Source organism: Amborella trichopoda, chromosome 1, assembly GCF_054954075.1.
Source record: "Amborella trichopoda isolate Santa Cruz 75 chromosome 1, AtrichopodaSantaCruz75HAP2 v2.0, whole genome shotgun sequence".
NCBI lineage: Eukaryota > Viridiplantae > Streptophyta > Magnoliopsida > Amborellales > Amborellaceae > Amborella > Amborella trichopoda.
The window spans coordinates 28,363,607-28,390,846 of NC_142336.1; the positions used below are offsets into that span (position 1 = coordinate 28,363,607).

At 35.2% G+C, this 27,240-nt stretch overlaps 1 protein-coding gene across 2 annotated transcripts; it reads right to left on the reverse strand.

Annotated features, from left to right (window-relative positions):
* Nucleotides 1–2,097: 2,097 nt before the first annotated feature.
* On the reverse strand, nucleotides 2,098–27,240 carry LOC18437045 (Transmembrane amino acid transporter family protein). 2 transcript variants are annotated; one of them, XM_006847265.4, is made up of 7 exons: nucleotides 26,675–27,240; nucleotides 26,224–26,454; nucleotides 26,030–26,127; nucleotides 12,691–12,877; nucleotides 11,274–11,404; nucleotides 4,884–5,120; nucleotides 2,098–2,744 (listed from the first exon to the last, which is right to left on the reverse strand). In XM_006847265.4, the coding sequence occupies exons 1-7, from the start codon at nucleotides 26,763–26,765 to the stop codon at nucleotides 2,355–2,357; spliced, it is 1,365 nt and encodes a 454-aa protein (XP_006847328.1). In that variant the 5' UTR covers nucleotides 26,766–27,240; the 3' UTR covers nucleotides 2,098–2,354. The 2 variants fall into 2 exon arrangements, with proteins under 2 accessions (XP_006847328.1, XP_088710518.1); XM_088854392.1 differs by lacking the exon at nucleotides 12,691–12,877 and having other exon boundaries at nucleotides 26,675–27,192.

Sequence of the window (27,240 nt, forward strand, 5' to 3'; positions counted from 1 at the left end):
AGGTTTTACGGTACTTTAAGTACCGTAATATTAATTGCCGCATAATATGGCTTAGGTTTTCGATACTTAAAGTATCGTAATATTAATTCAAGTTATTATGGTAATACGACTACCATGAAGGTTATTTTGATCACAAGACGCCCAAATTAAAGAAAAATGGTGTGGACGAGGTTTATGAAAGTTGGGTTTTTTTTTTTTTTTTTTCTAAATAGACGAAAACTAAAGTATATTTGTAATAATTTCTCTAGAATTTATGTCAACAAAATTTAGAAATTCATATTCTCTCAAATAAAAATTTATAAAATTATAAAAAATCATATTAAATTACTTTGTCATTATCAATCAAAATAAATCATTTTGGTATCCAAGAAAAAAATAAACTGGAAAATTAGGATATTTAATAGACTAAATTAGGCAATGTAGTACTCCACTAGGCTACCTTCGGAACCTTAGGTCAATTTTTCAAGTAAAGCCAATAAACCCATTCCCGTAGTCTCTGGCAAGGGCACATGCTTAGTTTATGAAAGCTTCTCAATAGGTGGCTTGGTTCTCAAATGCTCAGTGGATTACATGTGTACACTCAACGACTTTCACTCTTATGGATGTGAGGGCGCTCTCTCTAGCACATTTTCACATCTTTGATCAAGCAGATCAAAACTTGTCAGAGTAGCTTTTCACTGTCCATGCACGGCTCGAGGTCAAGGATTAGGTTCATGTCCTCTCTAAACCTAGTCTTCTTACACATGACTTATTCTCAACATTTTTTCTACATGCAATTCTTAGACATTATCTTTTAATGGCCTAGCTCATACAGTCATGGTGAGTTATCTTATAGGCCCTGACAAGATGAAACCCTCAAACCTCTCGATTTCATTGAAGGTCCAACACATACAAGTTTATGAGTCAAGGCTTTAATGCTTTCCCAAATCCCAGTTCACAAAGAAAATAGTCAGTTTAACTTTCTAGTTCTCTCTCACTGTTACCAAGAACTATCGATGAATAGAGCAAACAAGGCCTTGAAAGGCCACAAGTCCAACTGAACATGGCTGGATTGATGCATACTAGAAGTGTTCTAAACCAGGTTCTGGCTTTGACCACCAGGTCAGCAGGCTCGGTTTTGAGTAAGAGATTTCTTTTGCTAGTTTCATTTCTTGGTCTCTGCTTTCCTGTTTTACATTTGTTTCTCTCGTTTATTTTTTTGCATGATTCGCTAGCTTGGACGGTTGTTCGTGAATAGGCCGATTACTTCACGAGACCACCCTATCTTTAGACCATAATTCGATTGGACTTCTCTTGATTCCTTGTGAATTCGAAAGTTTAAGAAAACGTCATTACATATCATGGAAACCATCTTACGGTGGATGCGCAGTCATAAACATGGAGTTTATTGCACCTATAAGGGATAGACTCCACGCCTTAATAATCACCTCAATTTTTTCTTTCGTTTTAATTTCTTTGTTGGACACTTGAGCTAGTCGAGCTGGCTCACAAATTTGGCTAAGTTGGATCGAACTGGTGGGTCACTGTCTCATTAGCTTGACTTTTAAAACAACGCTTCTTACAAATAAAGAACAACTCATGTCCTTTCATTTCAAAGATCTTAGAAAGGACATAAGCGTAACATAAAATGAAAAAAATTAAATCAAGATAAAGAGAAAATAATAAACTTGAAATCAAGATACTTCAATTAAATTTAAAATTACTTATTGTTTCATTCTCATCTATCTACTTTCGTAGAAAATAACTTGCTTTGATACCTACAAAATTTGTCCCAGGAATCTACAAGTTTGGCCAAGCCGTGTCGGGAAGTGATGCCTTCCTCTCTACTTGTGAGTCAAGGAGAGATTTTTTAAAATAATTACGAAACCATAAAAACAGAAATATATAAAGAATTTAAAAACTAACTAGAACACTAAGATTTTTGTGGAAAACCCTTTTAAGAAAGGAAAAACTATAGGGTACCATAGATGAAATCCACTTAGCAATAAAAGAATTATAATGGTTCATCTCAAGTTAGTTACCTGTAACTTGAGGATTGGGAACCAAGAAAATAGAGATATATAGTTTTACTTCTATGAGATCAATTTGTGATAATAATGAAACAAACAAAGGAACCATTAATAAGACTAAGAATCATTATACACAATTTTAATCCTACTGGGAAGCAAGACTTGCATATGAAAGATAATACACAATTTTAATCCTACAAGGATACAAGACATATATATGAAAGATAATACACAATTTTAATCCTACATGGATACAAGACCTACATATGAAAGATAATCACACAAAAAGGTGCTTCAATGCCCCACTCATGGTTAGTGCACAATTTCCTCTCTGTTTTTTTGTTATTACCCAACAACATCATCGCTGAAAAGCTTGAACTTTCGAGCATCAAGGACCAACTTCCGAATTGATGAGAAAGCACCCATGATTCCGACGCCTGAGAATACAATGATGATAGATATGTTGATGATGTATGTGAATGACTTTTGTGGGGGCTTGAGACTCATGTTGTATAAAAGCATGGGGAGGATGAAATCAAGTGGGATGAACCCAACAGCACCCACCACTGCGCTTATGTCACCAAAGAAGGGGAGCATTGATGCAAGAAAAGCACAAAAGATCATGTATGATGTCCTGAGGAAGATCCGAGGGACCAAATTTCTCTTGGAGAACACTCCTTGCCTTATGTCCGCTGATTTCTTTTCCATTATCTCGTATGCGACTTGAGAATACACCTATGTGATTATTCATATTTTTCATCAATGAAACTTGATTTCAAAAAATAAATATGGAAAACTGAGAAAATGTGCATGCTATGTTAGGGGCAAGGCTTACAGTAGTATTAGCAAACAACAATATTGGGCAACCCCTAAGTGCTACGGAGGATCTTGGGCGCTTGTGCCTACGTGGCCGCCCAAAGTGTCAGGCACCCTAAGGGGTTAAATTAAGGTGCATGCTTGGTACGGTTTCTATAAGGTTACAACCTTAAACAATCCAATTAAGGCACACCTCCAAATTTTATCGTAACATGTAATTTTGGTGTAAAAACTTCTTAGGATTATGTCAAAATCTATTTTCATATCTAATTATAAAATTTTAAACTTAAAAAATTGTCAAAATCAAGTAGATCTATAAATGATAGATAATGTGTTGGAAGATGTACTATTTCTGGGACTCAAAATATTTTTTTTTTTTTTCATATTCATACATCTCAATGTTGAGATGATCAATTAGATGAAAACAACATTCTCCGATGGATTTTTTACGTGCATATGTAATTCTACATTTTAAGGCTGCAACCTTATATATATATATATATATATATATATATATATATATATATTGTCCAAACACACATAAATGTGGATACATGTGTTTATGTATTTATATATATATTCTAACTAACATTTTTATGCAAATACAACTTCATAAATGATAAAAAAACATTCCGATCATTAAAGATTCTGCTTCTTTGAATGCCTGAAATAGTGAAAAACAAGAACAAGTCCATAGTGTATTAGTGATCTAGTGTCTATACATAAAAAATCTTTTAATAAATTCACTTGGACTCCAAAAAGTAAGGTTCCCATTGATTGTACAAACTTTTTAAAATTTTCTAAATTAAAAAAAAAATCATAAAATCAATCGATTGCAGGTGTTTCCAAGGCATAAGAAGAGTTTTCACTTTGGAGGTTAGAATACTCTCTTTTCTCTTTTTAATGGGTCAAATGATCCATAATGCCCTCACAACGAGGGCCTTTTCTACCATCTTTTATGGCAATACTTGGCGCCAAGAAACTCCCATCCAGAATGGCTCACCTTGGTCTAGGCGAGGCGGCCTGTGCTCTCATAGGTGCATAGGCACTGCTGGTTTTTTTTTAAACCTTGCTAGTGAATATACTACTTAATCCCCTATGCTTATTTATTAGGTTTCAAATGATTTCTCTCTATATATTTCAAGATTGTAGATATGAAATAAAGTTATTTTATTTTAGAGTTGTGCAAGGGCATAATAGGCTCATAAAAGAGTTTATCTTTGAGGAGCATTGAACACACAATTCTCTCTCTCTCTCTCTCTCTCTCTCTCTCTCTCTCCTCTGACTCAAACAATCAAACAAACACATTTTGTTATAGGAAAGCATCCAAGGATTCATAGTCATGTGGTGAATCTGTATCTAAATTGAAAGGCTTGGGAAGTGTGCCTCGCTCTTTCCATCACCATCCATTATGCCACTGGAAAGGTAATGATTGAGGAGAAAGTATTTTATGCAGCCAAGCATTACTATTGTATATGCCAAAGAATTATAAGGATTTTCTTGACCTCGAACTTTAGATTCATTTTTATTCATCACAAGGATCCATCTAAATAAAATGATTTTGGTGCTCAAAATGTTCTAAATCAACTCCTACTCTAAGAATGACTATACATCAAGAACTACAGGCTAAAAAAAAAAAAACTTTATCAAGATTGATTACCACGGGTTGCTAAACAAAAAATATTTTAAAAACTTCAAATCGTTAAATTCTCAATGTCAGTTCGTGAGTCCAATGTGTAACAATAACCTAATGGGTCCATAGAAAATCCAATTACAATATAGTTTCTCTCTAGACAGTTGAATTCAATAGGTTTAGAGTTGGTTCCCCATGGTATACATCCCAAAAAATATGTCATAATACAATAGACTAGGGGAAACATAATTATACATTTTGCAAAGTGTACTATTTAACCTAGAGTGGGACTCTCAGGTGCAAGAAATAGCTCCCATCACCAACCATCATCTTATTTTATAGTAACTTACCAAAGAAAAACATAAAAGAAAGAGAGAGAAAGAAAGATGAAATCTATCAAAAATATGTATATCTGTGAAGCTTACCATGCCAATTGCAAAGAGCTGCAAGATAACAAAAATTATAGCGATACCGAGCATCCAGGTTGGGACATAAGATGGCCCATTGTCAGGCATCAAGCTTTTCAAAATGTTGGAGTTCACCTTGTTTCCAAATGCCCAATACCCTGAGATCGCAGCCGCGTAGAAGGTGAAGAATATGACTATATAACACAAGGACAACGCTTTAAGCATTTTTCCAGTTACTGGAGGAGCAAGAGTTGCCTGAAAAAAAGAGTATACAAATATTTCGTTTATTAATTATTTTCTTAAGGAATTAAGTACAGTAAAGTACCACCCCTTATAGTGCTTCAAATTGTAGAGAGTATTAGCTGACCGTCTGCATTATCCATAAAAATTCAAAATTCAAACAATCACAAAAAGAGATAAAAGGAAAAAGAGAAAAACATAATAGGCAAAACCATAGAACGAGGCATTAGCATGGTACAAATTAAATGTAAAAATATGCAACCATCATCGATAAATTTAGTTTCCTTATCGTTTTCCATTTGCATTTTATATATGAAAAATTCACATATACTACACTATGTTAGGATACAATTTCTCAAATAATTCCTCTAGTTTTAATTTGCTGAAATGGTGGGGATGTAAGCTACACAATGCTGGCCGTGCCAAGTATAATGCTTAATTGCTCAAACCTTCTGCACTTCTATAACTTTCCATGTCACATATTATATTCTTATTGTATAGTTGGCCATCACAAAAACTCATGTCACATATTATATTCTTATTGTATAGTTGGCCATCACAAAAACTCGACGAAGTATTGTCCTTATCACATTGAGGTAAAAAAAAAGACTAAATAAAGACCATGTGTTACTAGTTTTCCCAAAATGTGGCTTTATAATGGTGATAAAGATAATAAGAGAAAGATGAGAAAGCAAAGCCACTCCAACAAAAATCAGAGCACAAATGGGAAAATGTATCCAAATATTTTATTAAAACATGAATTGGGAGGCCGGAAGAGTTCCAGATGCCTATAAGGTCATTTGTTTCTTTTATATCAAAGTTCGGTTAAGTAAATAGAGAACACCCTTGATCAACTAGCTTGAAAAGTAAAGAAATAATATATGTGGATAATGCAGATTAGTCTATTGGGACCCTTTTGAAATATATGGAAGACCAGATCGTCATTGAAACCAATCGAGAATGAGATTTTTATTTTTTTTCTCTTACTATAATTGCACACTCGTCGCAGTAATGTAAGACTCAACAGTCATCTTCCCTAACCCTATTGTCCGGAGTCCTTTACATAGTCATTTTTGGGTTGTAAGATTTGTTGTAACTTGATCTTTTCTAGCTTTGAGCCAATGACACTCACTTTTTTATCTAGTTAATGGTATCCTAATCACGTCATTCCCAATTGAAAATCGAACTTGAAGTTCACCCATCATTTCTCATTCTGGCCGCAATTCCTTATTCTTACTTATCCGCTTTTATTTTCCTAGATCAATTTGTTTTGATGTCGTTTCTTCCTGATCTTTATCTTCTTATCTTGTACTCAATTTGAAATTTGAAAATCCCTTTTCAATCATCCGCAATAAGAGACATTTCTCTTACGAAGATTTTCTTTGTTTTATCTCATTTTCCTTTGTATGCTCTTGGTATCCAGTTATATGTTTTTACTGTTACGAAACACACCTAAACAGTTCCTCAGGAGGAAATTCAGATAAGGCCTCTTCAATTGTACAATTTGGTTATTTTGCCTCTAGTAAAAAGGCTCAAGAGAAAACCTTGAACCCCTCTAGCTTGCACAGTTGGAACAGTGAGGGAAATCTCAAGAACCGCAAACCAAATACAAATTTACATTAAGGAGAGGCCTTGATTTATTGATGATACAGGATATTGCCTTTTTTGTTATGGTTTCTGACGACGACGACGTCAGGTTTTTTTAGAGAAGATAGCCACACAAGTCATCTTTGAAGGCGTTGAAGAACAAACAGAAGAAACAACACAAATATATTAACATCCGAGAGAGGTGCAATTGATATTAGAGGCAATGAAAGTTCAGCTTTGGATCCTATAGAGGAGATAGATCAAGCTATGTTTAAGTCAAAAAATGAGAAGTATAAGGAGACTAAGAAGCAAACCAAAGGGAAAGAAAAACAAATGGTAAGAAGAACATAAATGTAGAAAGAGAGCTAGAGAAAATGGTCTTAAATGTTAACTATGATGCAATGGAGGAGTAGGGAAGAACAAAGATTGTCTTTCTAATTCTTCAGAATCTAGGGTAAGTCTGCAAGTGGGTGATCCATTACTAGACGTGAAGCCCCCTATAAAGTAGAATGAAAGCACTCAGTTGGAACAACAGGGGCCTATGGGAGTAATTAAAAAGGAATAGTATTTTACTGGTAGTGAGAAAGGAATGTACGAATATAACAATGTTGCAAGAAACAGAGCTCCCAGTCCCTAAGTTTTAAAGTACAAGGGCAGTTTGAGGAAGAATGTTAGTGAGATTTCTGGGGAGGACAATGTTATACAAATAGTTTATGGTTAATTTCGGACCCGGATGTTTGTACGAGGTCCGAATTTTTTCATGGGAGAAAGGTCCTTATATGTTCTCTTTTAAGGTCATTGTCAAGATTTAAGGTGGTTATTTTCTAATGTGCATGGAACTCATGTCCCTTTTGAGAGAAGGTTGCTTTTGCAAGAACCTTCTAAGTATCTATAATAAATTGAATGTATCATGATGTGTTAATGAAGCATTTAATATAATTAGGTGTCCTAATGAATCTAATTGTCCAATTCCTGTATGAGAAGGTTCAACATTTTCATAAATATGCATGAATTAACATATATTTTTATCATTGGCACACATTAGATATGGTAAAAAAATAAGCCTCAAAACTTACAGTTATCTAAACGTTTTTTACTTAGGAGTCAAAGGGTAACTGCTTTTGGACGAACACCTTTTAGACTTAAGCTACATATTCCTTATACGATAAGTTACATTTGGTCCTCCACAGAAGTGAGGCTAGATTTATTAAATAGTTATAAGTTCTCGAGAAAATGCTAGTGTTATGAAAAAATGAGCATTGACTTCAAGAAACAAAGTGACATGTTGGTAGGGAAAATGAAGGAGCTCAAAAATTTGGAACAAATCCAACATGGAAAAGATCAAGACTAATAATAGAAAAGTCGAGAAAAAGTTAGTGAGTAATGTAAGACTATTTTTGAAATGAAATTTAACCTATAGAAGACTAAGTCTGTAGGTGTATTGTGCAATCAACAAACCACTCAATGATTGGTAGCAATAGTGGGATTAGAGTTATATATTCCCAATTACATATCTTGGACTATAGTAAGTAGAAGATTGGACAAGTCAGTATAGGACTTAGTTATCAAAAGATGTCAAAGAAAGCTTGATATATGAAGTACCTATCTATTGGAGTTAAGCTGACTCTACTAAGGTCAATGATCTCCAATATCCTTGTGTACTACAAGTCTCATTACATACCTTGGACTCCTTTTAGCAGATAGACTCAATGATCGAAATATGTCAAATAAAGCTTGGTCTATGGAAATATAAGTACTTGTCTCTTGGAGGAAGGTTGACTCTAATAAGTTTGATTCTCTCAAATATCCATGTGTATTACATATCTCATTGTAGCTTGCCAAACAAGGTAATGAAGTACTTGTTAGGATGAATGAAAAAATTCATATGGAAACGTACCGAAGAGAGAAAAATAAATACCCGATTATAACATGGGACAAGGTCCCCATACCAAAAAAAGAGGGAGTAGGTGATAAAGAAGCTGAAATTGATGAGTGCATCACTGCTGTTAAAATGGTGGTGGTACATATCAGTGGTGGGTAGAAATGCTTAAGAGTAAATATGGATCTCAAGAAACACAAGCAACTTCTAGTGGCCATAGAACCCAAGAAGAATCAATTTTGTAAAAAATGATAAAGTCTTGTAAACTAATTCTTTAAAGGAAAACACGAATGCAACTGGCACGAGCAATACAAAGGCGATTTTAGCACCATAAGTGGTCGGGAGAGAGAGCCAACCGCAAATATTTGGGATAAGGCTCGGATCTTTGAAGTATCATTACCTTGATTATTCTCGAAAATGATTGAGTCTAATACTAAGGTAAATTATTGGTCACAAGACAGCCCTGCAGCACAATTTGGTCAATAAGGTGTAAGTACAATAGACTACTTGTTTTTGTGATTTATCAATTACGGTAGTTGTTGGGGGAATTATCACAAATTTTCTACAACTCTACCATAAGAGATAAGTTATTTTGGGAGTCAGCAGAAAATGGTTATTTTTATATGAGATGTTGTTCAATAACGGGGTAAGATGGTCGAATTTATCGATGAAAAATGGTTAGAAAGGCCATATTCAGATGTTTATATGGCTTCTCATGATGAGGGATCTTCTTACAGTTAATCGTTTTCAGGAGGGAAAAGTTCTAACAAATGTGTATATTATGTGTAAGAAAGATTAGGAAAATGCCAAATCACTTGTTTTTACATCTTGAAGTGGTGCGGAGCATGTGGGAATGGGGTATGCAATTGCAAAGCATACAATTACCTCTTTCAACACCAATAGACAACTTAATGTTCATCTCCCTAAACATGGACAATTTATCAAGACAATACATAAGGCTACCATTTGTTGGCAGGTGTAGAAAACAAGAAAGGAGAGATAAATTTGAACGTATCTGTTGGATACAATTACACATCAAGCAATCATTTTGTGTGCTCAAAGGAACGATGTGATTAATAACTTGCACCGGGTGGAAAAAATGAAGATGGCAACAAGAGTAAGAGAAGGGAAATGAAACCCGCAACAATTGGTTGTTTGTTTTAATTTTGATTTGAGTTCAATTTGCAATACTGGTCTGGCAAGGTTTGGTGGTATGGTCAGAAATAGCAACTCCAATGTGAAGCTTATTTATTTGGGACCAGCTGGTATGTTTACAAAGCTTCTTTACATTGGCCTCAAACTCATTCCAAATAATCAAAGTACGACGATCATAGAAGGAGACCCATTGAATACAATTAAATGGTGTACATATGAACAAAATATATCATGGAGGCTCTGATAGTTGGGAATGGAGATTAAAAGTTTAATAGAAGGTAAGGAGATAATCTTAATTCATACTTTGAGTGAAGGGAATGAAGAGCATATGGGCTACTTAATTCAGGAGCTCCATAAAACACGCTCCTTGCAAATATTTTTTTTTTTTTTTCTTGATTTTGTAAGAAGATACATTGTGTAGTTTTAGCCACTATTGAAACCACTTGCACAAATTAAAGAGGTACTAATGAAGAGCAACATGTTAAGGTCCCAAAAAAAAAAAAAAAAAGCAAGCGAAAAAATAGTTATCTATTGAGAAATGCATACCTTAATGCAAGTAGTTTTCAATAATACATTTCTCTAAAAGGAGTATATATTTACATTTTTCTCATAAAAATGAAGTGGTAGCTTTAAAAACATTATTTCCAGATGTTTAAGATTTTTATGCTAAAATTATCATATGATAATTAATATAGGATTGTACACAATGAGACTAGTTATCATTGCTAGAACAAGGTCACAATTACTTGTAACCATCCGATGTGAAATCTATTAGCTTGGGTGTGCCACAAAGTTCAAGAAAATATCTTTTGAAGTTTGAGCTTGGTCAACGGAATAAATAAAGCTATCCAATTTCACATCCAATGTCCAAGATTAATTGTGACCATCTTGTACCAAAGATCAATGGTCTCATTATATGCTTTTCCAATTAATATTACTGTGGTTGCATAGAGTACTATGGCATTCAAAGTCAAAATTAAGAAAGATAATGCAATGAAATTACTAACTCTCACACAACAATAGTTTTAGACACAACAAATAATTCACTACTATGGTCAAATAAATTTAGGATTGTCTACAAAAAGACCATTTCTTTTTTGTACAAGAAGGTCACAATCATTATTGTCTCTTAAATTTCAAATTGACTAGTTGAAAAAGTGTCATTGAATAGACACAAAATTTCAAAAAAAAAATCTCGGACTTCATCACTCACCTCAAGCTATTCAATTTGACATTTATTGAGTGGGAATAATTGTGACCTCCATGTACAAAAGATACATAATTTCTTTGTATACAATGCAAATAAATATTATTCTTCTTAAAATGATTGAAAATGCATTACTCTTGGTTAGAGAGACACTCTTATGAATTCTACAAATGCCCCCAAATCCCCTGGTTGATGATACCTGACTTTTTGTTACTAGAGAGAGAATTCATGGAAAAGTAAAGGAAAAATGCACAAGAGAAAGAAACAAGAAGAAATTTTAAAGAAAGGGAAAAGACCATGCAAGAAGTGGAAATCAAACTCCGTAAAAAATGACCCATACCTGAATCTCAGGGAGGATTCCATTACCGAAAACAGAGGCTAGGATTGAAATCGAACTGAAAGAATCAAATGTGCGGACAGATGTTGAAGTTTCAAGTGAGTAATCCTTAGGAGGGGCATTTTTGGAGTACCCTGTAAAACCAAAGCCATATTAAGGAACCCAATAAAATAAGGAGTCAGCCATTAGAGAAAATAAATATTGATATCTTTTCGTATGTTATATAAAACCAATTTATGGAACCAAAAAAGAAAGAAAGCATCTATTAGGGGAAAATAACAAAAGATGTAAATGCTTTTTTACATATTACTAAAAGAATTATAACTTATGTGCAAGTGGCTCATAAACAGTTCATTTTATTGCTGGCTAATTATACATCGAGTATTATATTGGTAACTTTAGTTGGGACATAAGAGTTTCTTCAATCCCTTTTTAAGACATTATGATGATTTATGGATTAGCCGACCCCAAATAGTTTGAATAAAGCTCAAATGATGATGATTATTTATGGATTATCAAGATGTAAATCCACATAAACAATTTATATAGAGCTTGCATGTTAAATGAGGTCTGATTCTCAAAACAATTGACATTTTTGATATCCCAAGCGTGTACTTCCCAAGCGTGTACTTTCTTTGCATCCATGTCTGACCATTGCCATCTTCTTATTGTCTTCTTTGCCATTTTCTCCTCTTACATTTTTTACATTGTTTTGGTTTGTTTTGTCCAACTCTAATCACCTAATTATGACATTCTATGTATAATATGGTGGTTGAGAGTATGCAATCGAGTGCTCTCAAAGTCCAAAAAGAATAGTTTTTCAAACTGTGACACAACCCCTAGCCATCTGATTTCATATCTGATAGTTAGAAGTGATTGTGACCTTCCACATAAATAATTTTATTGTACAAAATCCCCTAACAAAATTTACTCAAAAACATTTACTAAAGACACACATAATTCTCTACTTCCTTGCTAAGAATGCAAAATTTAGAAATCTAGCCCCTAAAAGATAGTAAGCATTATACTACTTGCTTTGTCTAAAATTGAGGCTAATCACAATAGGGTTTGTGTATCGTAAGATCATGTACATCTACGAGAAGAAAGGACAATCAATATGAGTTGTTAGGTGTGAAATCAGACAACTTGGAGTAACTTAGAGTTTGAAAATAAAAATAAAAATAAAAATGGAACTTTTGACCTTGTCAATGGCACACTCCTAGCTGCCCAAACTCATATCTAACGGACATGAATGATTTGTACTTCCTTGTAAGAATACTAAATGGTCTTATAGCATTCTTTTTCATTGCAAAAAACCTACTATTTAACCATAATGTGATGTTCTTTGTAAAATTAATTTCCAAAACAATAATTAACTGGAAGATTATTGAGAAACTGAGATGAGGTGGTGCATAGTAACCTGCAACAATAGAGGAAATGACGAGGAGCAAGGTGTAGCCCAAGCTGAGGAAGAGAGAAGCGAGGTTCAAATGTCTAAGGGAGTGGAAGGAGGGCAATTGCGATAACAAAACCATGACTACAGTTGCCATCATAATGAAATGGTACAACTTGAGTGGACCATCAGGATAAACGTCTTTGTACATTATCTGCTATGTACAAAAAAGTAAACAACAAAACTTAGTGATGCAAATAAGGAAAAGCAGGCACTACTAGCATTTTGGTTTCAAATAATTTACCGACCGCTTCCTTAACCGTCCAATATCAAGATCGAACGATTGAGGAGTATCGTTACCTATAGTTTGTGGGCATTGGCAATCGTATTATTTGAAACCTAAGTTCTAGCATGGTTAATGCAAACTTTGTCAAAGCAATTATATCAAAGTTGGCCGACGCATTCGATTATTAGGAGCCATTTAAATATGATTCGAGAAATATATTAAAAAGTGATAAAGAGACTTTTAACTAGGAAACCCCATGGATGTCCTCTCATTTCTCTCCTTTTTGCTCTTTGTTTCTTTATTTCCTCACTCACTCTCTCTCTCTCAAAACCATAGACTTCAACTCTCTTTAAATTGTTGCCCTCTGTTGTCCCCTTAAACACATATTTCCTCTCTCTCATATAAACAATGGACCGGCCTTAAACCTCATTTTTTGAAGGTTTACGGCATCGGACCGACTAAAAAATGTAGGGCTATCAGAATTTAATGGTTCTGAGATCAAATAGACCAATACCATCAAAAAAATAAAAATTATATTTAATATGTTGTCCAATATTTAAAACATCGTACTAAGAACAAACTTGAAAAAAAATAAAAATGGGGTAGTCAAAGTCTCTGCGCAAATTCTACATATTTTTTGGACAAGACCATAATAACGGTAAAAAAAACAGTACACACGTAAATTTCCCATATTATTACCAATAGGCATCTTTAACGGTATATTTTAGTGCATTTTTATGTCCGCCACTAATAAATAAAATTTTACCAATCTCGATAATAGCAATGATAGGTTGAAACTAATCAATGTAGAACACATATACTATGCTCCCTTGGGAGTATAGTTACTTCTACTCCCTCGGCCAGTAGACCTTCTTAAGAGGAATTTTTCAATCTGAAATTTTAGGAGCTATTTAAGAATTACTAAATGATTATTCTCAAAAAATAAAATTCAAATTTGAGTTTACTAAAACAGATCTCACCATCTTAAAATTGGATGGTCTCTATTCAATCCGAAAGCATTATTATTCTTTTTTCAGGCATATAGAGGGCACAATTAGGGATTTTTTATTTTATTTTATTGAGAGTAATTTACAGATTGAAGAGGTACCCAAAATTTGAAATCTTAAAATTGATTCTAGTCGAGTTTTATCCAAGGGAGTAAATGAACATTCTACTCCCGGACGAGTAGAATATGTTTTGGCTTAAATGAATATCTACGATAAGATTGCCACCAGGACACCGCTTGCATCGCAAATAGTTTGTGTCGAGGTCTAATATTTTGAAAATAGTTGAAGTGCCCCGTGCTTTTAGGTCCAATGGAAGTGCATTACAAAAAGGAAATAGCTTATATGGAGCCGAGGCTCTAAACAATCAAATTAAAGCCCACCACAAAAATCTTATTAGAAGAGGCTGTTTTGATGCCCAAATATTCTCAAATTGATCATCTCGACATCAAGATGCATGAATCTCGACATCAAGATGCATGAACATAAGAAAAAATTGGTTTTCAAGTTTTGAAAATAGTGCATCTTGTAATGCATTTTTGGACCGTCAATTTTCAAGATTTTCATAGATCTACTCCATATACATTAATTTTTAAGCTTTAAATTTTATCATTAAAGGTGAAAATATATTTTAAGAATATCACAAAGATTTTAGGTATTGAATCCACATTTATGAAACACTTTGTTTAGAGCCTCGGCTCTATTCAAACCGCACGGAAACCAAGCTTTCAAACTGTGCTTGTAGCAGGTAATAGATCTTGGTGTGACGCCGGCCGATTCAATAATTTTGGTTAAAAACTGCTTTTAAAACAAAAAAGAAAATTATTTGTCACTTATTGAAAATCTAGATTATTTTAGTGACGCGATATTGCACTTTTAGGTTAAGTATATTTTAATATTTTTTTGGTTTCATGGCTAGTAAAGGTTTTAATGGCTACTGAAATGCAAACATAATACATGTGTGCAACAATTTATTAAATAAATTCCGTACAATCGTGACAAATTTATCATGGAAATAATCCTTGATAATTCACAAATTTCTAAGAGAAAACACGCCAATTTTGAGCCCTTATTTTAAAAAAATAATTCAAGTACGAAATGAAATCGTGACCATTGGATTGAATGCAGATTCATTGAATGCAGATTCAATCTGGACCGTTAACTGACACGGTAGTTATCAGCCCTTGGGCTAACATGATCCTTTCCCATATATTATTACATAATATTTTAAAATAACCATATCGGGTCTGAGGTGGGTCCACCTAGACCTGAATCCTACCTAATTTTTTTATTTAGACCCATACCCAGACCAAGATCGGATCGGGTAGCCGAGTCTCTGGTTTGGTCCAGATAAGTTCCCAGTCCTAATTGTAATTAAGGATGGGGGTACTTATCCCCGTGAAAGGAGTTTCGAAAGAAAAAAAAAAAGTAATAGATGATGATCAATCAGGTTTGTCCACGTCTCAAAACAGAAAAATAAAAAAGTCCTTGTTTGTCCACTCATGACCAAATCGAATTGTTAATCCTAATCTCTCATATGATCAGCTCCACCAACTGCTAATTTAAAAAGAAACAAAAAGTTCAACCCTTGTTTATCTTAAAACTTCTAGTCCAACTAGAGAAGAGAGACCATTCAAATTTTTGGACAGATGGCTTAGGAACCAGAAAATCATTTTCTTTAAAATTATATCCACACAGTTCTTCTAAAGCAGATCCTAAAAGTTTCTTTTTTGAAAAAAAATCTACATTAAGTCATTTCCACCAAGCAGAAGTGGTCATATGATTTGGTAATGGGAAGCCGGTATTCACTTGGTATTCACTTAAGAGTTCTAGGTTCCTCACAGTTCGAAATGTTGATATCTGGAAGTTCTAAGATACTTATTCGATAACCCATGTAGAAATATAGAGGTCAGGCTCAATAGTGGGTCAACCTAACATTTTACGGCTTCACAACAAGAGAGAGAGAGAGGGGACTTGGAGAGAGAAAGAATAGAGAGATGACTTGTGGAGAAAAAAAATTGACATTATTAGATAGAGGAGTTACAGATAGAAATAGTACTATTAGAGAAAAAAGGCATTGCGAGGAGTTAGAAAGAGAAAATGCATGATTAAAGAGAATAACGAGTTAGAAAGGGAAGATGCATGGTCATAGAGAGAAAGTATATAAGGAGAGAAGGCATTGCCAAAAAGAAAAATGACATGATTAGAGAGAGTTAGAAATAGAAAAGATACACTTAGAGAGAAACGAGGCAGTTAGCAGGAGAAGAGTTAGAGACGGAAAGGTCATGGTGGGAGAGGAGTTAGAGATGGAAAAGTCATGGTTATTAGAGAGGATTTAGAGACAGGAAGTGCAAGGATATAGAGAAGGGAATTAGAGAGAATAATTGAGAGAGAAAGGACATAGGAAGCGAAAAGAAAGTGAAGAGGCAAACTTCCTAAAACCAAGATAAGCAAACTTCCATAGGGGAGATTGAAGTGTAGCTCTCATTTTTTGAGCCTAGAACTCCATGAATTCAATTTCTTGCAGCACTTTATCAAGTTTACCCATATTCTTTATCTTTTTGTTGGGTAAGTTGGCAATCGTACCCGAACGGTTAGCAGTTAGATCATCCCTGTTTTTCTAACAATGATTGGGACGTATACTCATTAAGCCATGTACCACACAGATTTGGAAACAACACCATTATAAAAAAGGAAAGTTTATTGCATACCCGGGCTCATGGACTCAAGAGTCAGCTCAAATTTTACATGGATATGGGTTTTTAAATCCTCATAACTTCATTATTATATCCATGAAGTTGCAGCTCGAAACATAGTACGGATTATATATATATATATATATATCAAAATAGATTACTTTTAAACTTTATTTTCTTTTCAAATTCATGATCGAAGGGAAGAAATATTGAATCCGAAGTCTATCTCAAAAATGGGTTTTGGAAAAAAAATACATAATTACTAGGTATGTTAGCCAGCACACCAAAACCCTAACCTTATTAAAAAAACGGCAAGTCATTTTTAAAATAGCTCAAAAAGCTTGGAAAAATAGAGGATTTCTCAAATTTCTATATGAAAGCATGCTGCATAGAGTGAGCTATTAAAGCCCCTTTCCAAACGCATAGGGATTTCTTTTCTAAGTAATTTTTGGAACGGTGAGAACTTCGTGATTTGGTTCTTTGAAATATGAAAAATGTGGCAAATCTTGAAACGAGAAAGTGTAAATGAACCTGCTGGTTTGATATTTTAAAACAACTTCTAGACTTTATCATCCTTTGCCATATCGTCCCACACTCTAATCCCTCATTAACACCAACAATTGTTTGCTAATGTGCTAAAGGGAATAGCTTAAATATATATTTTAGATAATGAAACATTAATATGAAAAATAAATTGAAACTAAATATCACTAAAACTTAAGGGGTGCGGTTTGTATAGAGCCGAGGCTCTAAACAATCAAAGTAAAGTGCACTTCAAATAGTGTCAAGAAATGTGGTTTCAACACTAGAAATCTATGTGATTACCTTAAAATATATTTTCAACTTTAATTATAAATTTAAAGCTTAAAAAATAGTGTAAATGGAACAGATCTATGAAAAATTGAAAATCTTGAAAATTGATGATCCAAAAATACGTTACAAGATGCACTATTTCCTAAATTTGAAACCTATTTTTTTCGCTTGTCCATACATCTTGATGTTGAGATGATCAATTTGAGGATATTTGAGCATCAAAACAACATCTTCTAGGGGAATTTTTGAGACGGGCTCTAACTGGATTATTTTAGAGCCTCGTTTCTACAAGAACTTTTCTCCAATTTAAGGTACTTTGAAAACTTACTTAAAAGGATCTTTATTTTTGTTAGTGGGTGACCGGGCAAATGCATTTCGTGTTTTAGGCTTTTGCTACAAAGCAAATATATGCTCCTATTGTAAGCCTATTTTGTATAGTCGTAGTTTTAGTAAGTCGTAAGCTTTTAGAAAAGGACTTATGTTGAGACAAAAGAGACAACCAATAACGTATCGCGCTCCCTCAATTTCCAATGAAAACTATATAAACACATCCTTTAATTTACTTTTGATACATAGAGGTCATAGTCACTTTTGTGCCACATTTTAATTTTGACATTGAAAAGTGACATTGACTACATTCAAGATTCCAAAACGTTTTTTCAAACTTTATGCCACAACCATAGCTATTCAATTTGACATCCATTATGATGTCTTTGTAACAAAAGATAAATGATCGCATAATATACAATCCCTTTTTCCTAACATTTGGTGGTTGAGGACTCTAGTAAGGATCCAATTGTTTTCTCACTTAGATCATAAATATGTGAACAAAAACCGTGATGTTTTTGGAAGGACCACACCTTGTGGGTGGAAGGATTTTTAAGAGATAAAGGACTTTGTGGCATTATTTAGATATGTGAAAAGAAATCATTGTTTTCGGAAGGACTGCCTCTTGTGGATGGAAGGATTTCCAAGCAGCAAGGGACTTTATTTGTGGCATTGAGATAAGATGATAATTCCAATAGTGTTAGTATTGGTATTTAGAAGAGAAAAAAGTTTATATAACGATGCAACTTATTTATGTAAGTAACGTCGCAATAATATGCACCGTCCATTTTATTTAGATAGTATAGATTGGATATAATTGTAAAAGACGTGTCCTATATTGACATGTTTTAAATGATGTGTTAAATCTACATCATCCAAATAAAATAGGAGGTACAGGAATATCAAAATCTTATTTATCTTATTTCTACAAATAAAGTTGCAACCTTATACAAACCACACCTTTTAAAAAAATTATAAAAGAGATTCATCTCATCAAAGGGCTTGGAGATTTGAAATGCGTATAAAGTACCTTTGGTTCAGGGAATCAAATGTTGGTTTGGTGTTGCGGGCATCAAACTCATGAACTACAAGAGCCACACTCAAAAGGAACAGAAGGATTGAGACACCCACTGAAAGAGAGTGATCAGATTCGAAAAAGGTATATGACCTGTATTTGATCATTTAATTTTGTGATGTCGTTGTATTTGGGATTCACTGATGAATCTAACATTTGTATCAGAGTCATTGCAATAGAGTTTCGCATCACAAAATTGATAACTACTGTGGTTAGGGCACGTAAACATAAACATAAATAATTTGATTTGGGAGTGTTTTAACCTTTTTTCCTTTTCTTTTTGGCCCGTTTAGATGGAAATAGGCCCCTGTAGGCATCAAATGTGAAAAGGGAGTGTGTGATGATTGCATAAGCATGATTAGTACATGTGAGACACGCCCGAGCATGCCTAATATGTATTGGACGTACTCCATGAGCCTTAGACCTACGATGTTCCAATGGCAAACCATAGCACCACCACACAACGATGTGTGGATGTGCAACATCCTTGTGTATGACTGCAGAGCATGCACCAGTGCTAGCCTAATGCAGTGGATGCAGGGTAGTCCAGCAAGGTGCACACGGATCTCCTGGTCATGTAAGCCACCCGCTGCCTGCATGGCAGCACGTGTGGGATACAGAACGTGCACATGCATAACACATGTGGCAATTGTACCATATGCACTGATATCCACCCCATTGCTCACACATGCAACACATGTGAGAAGCACACGTGGCACATGTGCCATTGGGTAACCATTTTTCACATGTGTGGTGGTTGTTGCACATGTGAGGCATGCATGTGGCCCACATATAAGAGGTTCTATGTGTGGGGGCCACATGGCCTGAAGCCACACGAATATTGGTGAAGCCACGTTTGCATTATTACTTGCGTGCAGCCGTAACTTGCAATAATGGGTTTCTGCGTGGCTTTGAAGTTGCACGTATGAGGATGTACCATAACTTGAAGCCAAACAAGTGCAGCCACAACGCTACTAATAAATGATGATGTTTAGTAATACTATGCAAAATTAGGCCCCAATCTTACAAGGGGCATAACTTTGCATACGAGTGTCTATTTCTGGACATATTAAATATGTTTTTGGGCTAGTTCATGAAGTGAACCAGCAGAGGCCGTCATTTTTTTTTTTTTTTGGTATGTCATGAAGTAGAACCATTGTTTTGGCCATAAATGTATATTATATGCTTTTCTCGTCCTTATATCCTACTGATGTCGATAAAACGTAGGCAACTTGATTGCGTATAGCTTTGGACAATGACAGCAATTAGTTGCCCCTTTTTGTGGGATTTTTTGCATCGAGGATGCAAATTCATACTTAACGACTAGGATAAAAAGTCTTTTACTCTCCAAATTTTGTCCCCATAGTGATTGTTAGCCTTGGCCTTTTTCTAACTGCGACATTTTCATTTCAGGCTGTTTTTTGAAGTAAAATTTTTATTTTTTAGTTATTCTTGAAGAGTAAAAGGGAGTGCTAGAAACAATGATACATGTATGTGAATGTGTAACCATATGTTAATGAATATTGTTATCCATGTTGTTTACTATATTTCTTCCCATATAGACTGCATTGCTCTTCAAAGGGAAGAAATTTGATTCTAATAATTACACCATGTAGCATAGAAAAATCCTCTACCAGCTTGATGAGAAAGTTGAAAGTTATATTGAAACAATAAGCAAGTAATATTGGAATACTTAATCTTTAGTATGAACCACCTTGAGGAAGGGAACTCGGAACTCGGCTCTCGCGTGTTGTGATATAGATGCCTACCAAGCATGGTTGAAAAGAGGTCCTTGTGTACGCTTTATTATGTTAATAGTCAATATGAGGGCTATCCAATGGTAAGGGACATATGGCATACTTTACAGCTTCAGTTTGCCAATATCTAAGCTATTTAGAAGCATGAGCTCACATTGACATTCAAAACATATAAAATGTTGTCAAGTATCATGCTTAGGCTTGCCGTTGGATTTCTTACCACCCTTAAGCTTGCTTTGTTTGGAAAACATGACGAGATCACTATCAGTAACAGAATAGCATTCTGCCTCTACGTCCAAATGATAAAAAGTCAGGATGTTCACATTGTGCATCATCATAATATCCATTTGGTCCTAAGAAGAAGGGAGTAATTGGAGTACAACCAAAATTGGTTTTTCATCACTCAGGATGTCTTCAGTGACGCTCAGGTCACATATCCTTTGTGACATCAAATACTCTGTCATGGAAACATTTGGTGGCATTTTAAATGTTTGGAATGCTCACTTGAGTGCACGATTCCAAGTGGCTAAGGTGCAAGTGATCTAAAGCTACAAAGCATGCTACATCTCCCTAGCCATCAAATAGCTGTCAAACAGACCAATTAGATTATCATGCATGCTTCTAAACCTTGTAAATCATGTCGAACAACCTCTTTAGAGTCATGCCTAGTAGGCTTCCATATCAGGATGTGTTTGGGCCGCCTTTTCTTCCACAAGGGTAGGTCATACTGAAAGTCACATACACCATGCTCATCATGTAGGTGCTGGATTTTTTTTATGCCAAATGACCTAATTGTTACCATCTAGTTTCTCCCCTCTAAGGAGGTCAACAAACACTTCTTCAAACCCATTGTAGTTAGATATTCACATATGTGTACCATCATTTGTGACACTCATTTGAATCTTCAAGAATCTAAAACATCGTACTCTCAAAAGTAATCCGAAAGAAATATTTGCTCATCCAAAAAAGGGTCCAGCTGGTAATCAACATCGGGTCAAAATTGGGAGAGAGAGGATTTTTTATCCTAGACATCAAGCATGTGTTTACATCCATGATACAATATTACCACAAAGAAAGGGAAAGCTAATTGCAGTCACTATCCAATCAGATTGCCTATGTTTTATTGACACCGATGGCATACAACTAGTGTCAAAGTACATAATATACTTTCAAGGCCAGAAAAATGGGTGTTAGGGGCGCAATTACTAGATGGGACCCTATTGATTGCATTCTACTTTGTAAGCTACCCCAAAAATATGTATAACATGTCGAAAATGGGCACTTGGATGCAAAGTTATGCCCTTCTAAAGGGTCTAATTTTGCTTCATTGAGGCCGCATAATGCTATTGTGCAACCATGGCCGAGTAAACTTCATTGTTCACTAGTGCAGATACAGTGGCACTTGTTCAGCTTTAGGTTTTGATACGACCTCTTATGTGTGACCTCGAGGCCACCCAAAAAGTCCATTATAAGGAAGTGGTTGCGACACACAAGAAACATGCAACTATCCTGAACCGGTAATCTTGTGGCTCCAGGCCATGTGCTCCACGACGAGCAGGCCATGCACGTGTGCTATTTTGCATGTGTATCCACATATGTGCCTTCGACGTTTGACATGCTCCACATATGTTGCACCAGCTACTATCTAGCACACGTGTGGCATGTGCTCAATTACACATTTTATATGAGTGCGCATCGGGTTGCACAATAATGCACATGTTGCGCATGCCATTTGTTGCTTGTGTACCATTGGGGTCTTCTGCACGTCCACACAGTGGGTTTGCACCCGATAGCCCTCTGTGGATACAGACTCTATGCGCACTCGCACAAACTGCACGTGTCCACACGGCCTATGTGGATGCATGGCGGTCAATTGTGTAGGACCACCATAGTTCTAGGGCATGCAGACTGTGCCCAACATGCATTCAGTGTGATAGTGTGCACCCTATGTGTGCCAATCGTGGCGGTGATTGCACCACACACCCCCTGTTCACATCCGACAGCCACAGGGGCCTTCTCTTGCTACAGAGAAAAAGGTGAAGAGCATGAAAATAAGCCGATAACCTCTCCAAAAAAATTTTTATTTTTGAGCACCATCCAAATAGGTTATTGAATCTTAGAGGTGAATCTTAATTGCAATGGCTCTGATGTCAATGTTGGATTCAACAATGCATGCTACATATAATGGAAACACAAAACTAAAGGACCAAATAGAGGTCAAACACAATTTTGAATCTGATAACCCTGTTGTAGTTGGTGTTGTTCCTTCTATTCCTTCATAGCATAGTTCTATCAATTTGAGAGTTGATGCTTGCAACCTCAAATCGGCTTTTAATTACTAGAACCAAAAACAAAATATACACAACTCAAATCCCCTAATTCTTTGATGGGGATGGCATGTCAGTTATGGATGTAGGCAAAAAAAAGAGACATTAGGGTTGGGAAGGAGGGAAAACAAAAAATAGTCATGTAGGCAAAAAAAAAAGATACATTGGGGTTGGGAAGGAGTGAAAACAAAAAGAGAAAAAGAGAATCAAGACAAAGGAATGTGATTCTCTTAACTAAAGTTCAAGTTCATCGGTCTCTCTCTATAAATCCTTTTTATATAAACGTGCACCTTCTTAGATTCCCCATCCGGGAAGGGCTCCTATTTAATCTATGTATCTATTTTGATCTTACTAAGACTCTTATCACATCTGAATGCCACAAATAAAAACCAAAATTCCCCATAAATCCTTCCAACAAAAGGGACGTTCCATCTAGAAAACGACACTTTTGACGATGTGAAGATAATGAAAGGATAAAACCAATACTTAGAACTATGTGAATATATTGCAATCTGATATATCAAGAGCTTTTGTTTCTTATTTTATTTGTAATACGAAAACCATTGACAATTGCTGCAAATCTCTTCCAAAAAGAAACCTAGAGAAACCCGTTTCTTATCTCAAGTAATCTCTTCCAAAAAGAAACCTAGAGAAACCCATTTCTTATCTCAAGTAACGCCGAAAGCCGAGAGAAGAAAAGACCATGAGTGGGTGGAATAAAATTAATAGTTTAATACCTTAAAAAAAAAAAAAGCTGAGGGGGTGCACGATCGGAGGCTCTTTGAAGAACCAAAAGCGTACAAGGGGCGTCTTGTTTTAGTGATTTAAAAACCTTCGAGTATCCCATAATTGGGTCTGACTTAGAAATCAGTTACTCTGTTTTAAATATGTGAATATATAAAAAAATGATCGAATCTAAACAGGGGACTGTTGATTATGTAGTAAAACAATGATTCTCTAAAGTCTATAGTAAAACGGCGATCCCGGACTGCCGATTCACTGATCCAAACCGGATTTTGCTCGGTTCAATATTTTTTCTTCGTGTTTTTTTGCCAGCTTACTATTTTTTCGGACAATCTGGATAACCAAATCACCGGTCTAGAACGGTTTTTAGGGTGCCCAATTTGGGTCAACCATCCATTTTTAAATCACGGCTTTTTTCCCTTAGCAAAAGGAGCATGTTTAGGATCCCAAAATTTGAGATGCAACCTACTCAACTTGCCTGCCTAAGATTTTTAAAAGAAATTGTTACAACTTGGATCCGGCCGTAAAAAATCTTTTCCTTTTTTTTTTTTTTTTTGCTATTGTAAGGGCTACAATAATCTTCCTTGTGTCGTTCCAATTATATCAGATGTCTCTTAAGAGACTTTTACCTAAAAAATCACGTTATAGGGTTGCACACAAACCAACCAATTGCTGGACCTTAAAATTTAGGTGCTTATTTACTTAAGGAAAATGGTTTGATAGTGATGCAGTCTTACCAAAATAAGCAAAACCTTACCTCATAACTTATTGGAAATTGCAATTCAAGCATTGGAAAACTTTTACGACCATCTCGGCTTGAATATTATGTTTGTGAAAAAAAATAATAATTTAAAGCTCTAAAAATAGTGAATATTGCAACAATTATCTAGGCCGTCCATTTTGCCCTAAAAATAAGTTTTCATAGATCCACTAGATTTGTACTCTTTTTTTAATTTCAAATTTTATTGTTGGTGTTGGAAATTGATTTTGACACCATCATGGAGATTTTAATTACCAAAAGTACTTTCCTGACAAAGATTTGATGAAGGGCATTACTATGACTATGTGCACATGTACACTCTAGATAATAATGAAGGGCAAGGAAAGCTGGGCAAGTTTTCATTGAAAATAGGACAAGGCCAATGAAAATACCGTCTTTCATCTCCAAGAAAATTTTCTCTCCGCATCTTAGTGTTTTTCTTCTCTCTTTATTTTCTCTCCATCTCTTGACAAAATTAGAATTCTTACCCTTGCTTGGAGGGAGGGAGATATTCTTTTAGTTTTGGACCTGGTTTTTATGCGGCCAAGTCCGCATATGTAGAAATATAGGCCCTTAATAAATCTATTTTTGAGATGGATGTTACAACATAATTTTTAAAGACATGTAATCTCTAATGTGGGATCATGAATATGAAAAAATAAATAAAGTTTAAAAACCAAAAATAATATTTCTAGTAAAAAGAACATTTGGACCACTAGTTTCTATTGTTTTTAGGGTGAACACCTACTTGCATCCATCTTTAAGAAGGATGCTTTACAATTTCTGGACCGTATATGTAGAAATGCGGTCTTGCCCACGTGAAACAATTTTCCTTTAGATTTTAATATTTAACTTTTGGCCTTCCTACTCTCTCTCCATACTCCGTTTCTTTCCCTCTCTTTCTATATATTTCCTTCCCTCTTTCTACATACCTCTCTCTTTCTACATACCTCCCCCTTTCTTTTTTTCATATATCTTGGATTTATTAACTCATTAATTTAGTTTCTAAAATATCTTTAAAAATAAACAATATTTGAATATTTTTTAGTTTTTTTAGAATTCTCTTATTATTTCCAGCTTTTTTCTCTCTTTACTCTTCTTAATATAAGAGTGTAGGACTTTCTCTCTCCTCCTAAAGATAGATAACTATCCTAGAATAAAGGTCATCATTATTTTTGCTATAAGTGTCTACAATAAAGGTTCTTATTTTTGCGAAATGAGTCCACCCGTCCCTCCGGGTTAAAAATGTACTATAGATATCATAAATTTATAAAGTAATGATCCTATGACACTCCGGTACCCTAAGACTCAAACGATTACATTTAAATTTGACAAAAATCTCAAAATTCAACTCCGTATACAACTTCAATTTTTTTAAAATTTTTTTTTGAAATTTAAAGATCATCCTTTTGGACGTGGGAAGGTCTCACGAGGTCATTTACGAAATTTATAATGTAACACGAGTAATCGCCATGATCGGCTCAGTTCCCTGTGGGAATTTCTGAACTAGAAAGTCAACCCAAACATCATGTGATTTGGACACTAGAGAGAGTTTAGAGAGAGAGAGAGAGGAGTACCTGAAGACATTGGCCTGCAAGCAAAATGCACCCAACTCCAACTCCCGTGTTGATGGCAGTTTGAATGCAAATCACGAAGTAAAACATCCATCCCGATCCTGCAAAACAACATAATTTCCTCTTTTTTTTGTTTTTTTTGTAGAGAGTGGAAAGGCAAAGAAAGCAAATAGGCAGAGAGCAGAGGGTTTGTGTACCGAGGATACGAGACGCAAGCTCTCTGAAGCGTATGTGCCTTCGGCCCTCTTTCTCGCAGTGCTCCAACACCTTTGACATGAGAGAATATGAATAGAATGTGACTGCAAATACGGCAGTAAGAGAGAGAAGCCCCAAACTCCAACCCATGCCACTCATTGCATACGGCAGCGTCAGTATTGTCGGCCCTACGATCGCAGTCACAAGATGAAATCCCGCGTGCCACCATTTCCCTGTTTCCCATTCCATTCAACAACAATTCAATTCAATCAAAAACCCTACAGCAATAATCCTTTGGATTCAATGACAAAACGATTATTATGAAAACTTCAATAAATATTCAACAAATTATAATCAGACAAGTAGTTGATCACAGAGAGTCAGAGAAAGCTCGATCATGAGTCTTGTTTATCAGAAAAACAGAGAAAAAAAGAATAGAAAAAATAGTAATACCTTTGGATTCAAGGACAAAGACAGCTCCAGCATCGTTCTCACAGGGATTCTGAGGAAATTGATGCCTGCCATTTTCCTGTGCTTCTTCCATTTCTTGATTTTAAAACCTGCCTTTCTAACATACGAGGGTTTCGGAAATCAGAACTTTCCCTAATTGGGTTTGATACCTGCAATTTTGGGCACCGAAATTGCCCTCTTAACAAGGCAAAAACCTAGAGAGTGCAGACCTCCAATTTACAGGTAACAACATAGATTGATAGATAGAGAGAGTTGATTGCAGAGGGAAGAAGGATTGTTTCATAAATCAGAATCCTTTAACCCAGATAGAGAAATAGAGAGAGAGAGAGAGAGAGAGAGAGAGAGAGAGAGAGATTCAGTTTGCTGAGGGAATAAAGGTTGTTTCATAAGTCTATATCGATCATAACCGTCCCATTTATATTGTCGCTTTTGGAATTCCCAATTGACATGGTAAGTGCTTCAGACAACTTGCACGATGTGTTTAATAAATTGGGGAAAATGACCTTTATCCCTTCCCTGAAACTTTTATCCTCATTTCTTTTCCAATT

Coding starts and splice junctions, on each gene's coding strand:
- LOC18437045 (XM_006847265.4), bottom strand. CDS start 26,765: ATGGAAGAAGCACAGGAAAATGGCAGGCATCAATTTCCTCAGAATCCC. Junction 26,455..26,674: donor CTTTGTCCTTGAATCCAAAG/GTATTACTATTT, acceptor AATGGGAAACAG/GGAAATGGTGGCACGCGGGA. Junction 12,878..26,029: donor TTGCAGGCCAATGTCTTCAG/GTACTCCTCTCT, acceptor TGTACATAGCAG/ATAATGTACAAAGACGTTTA.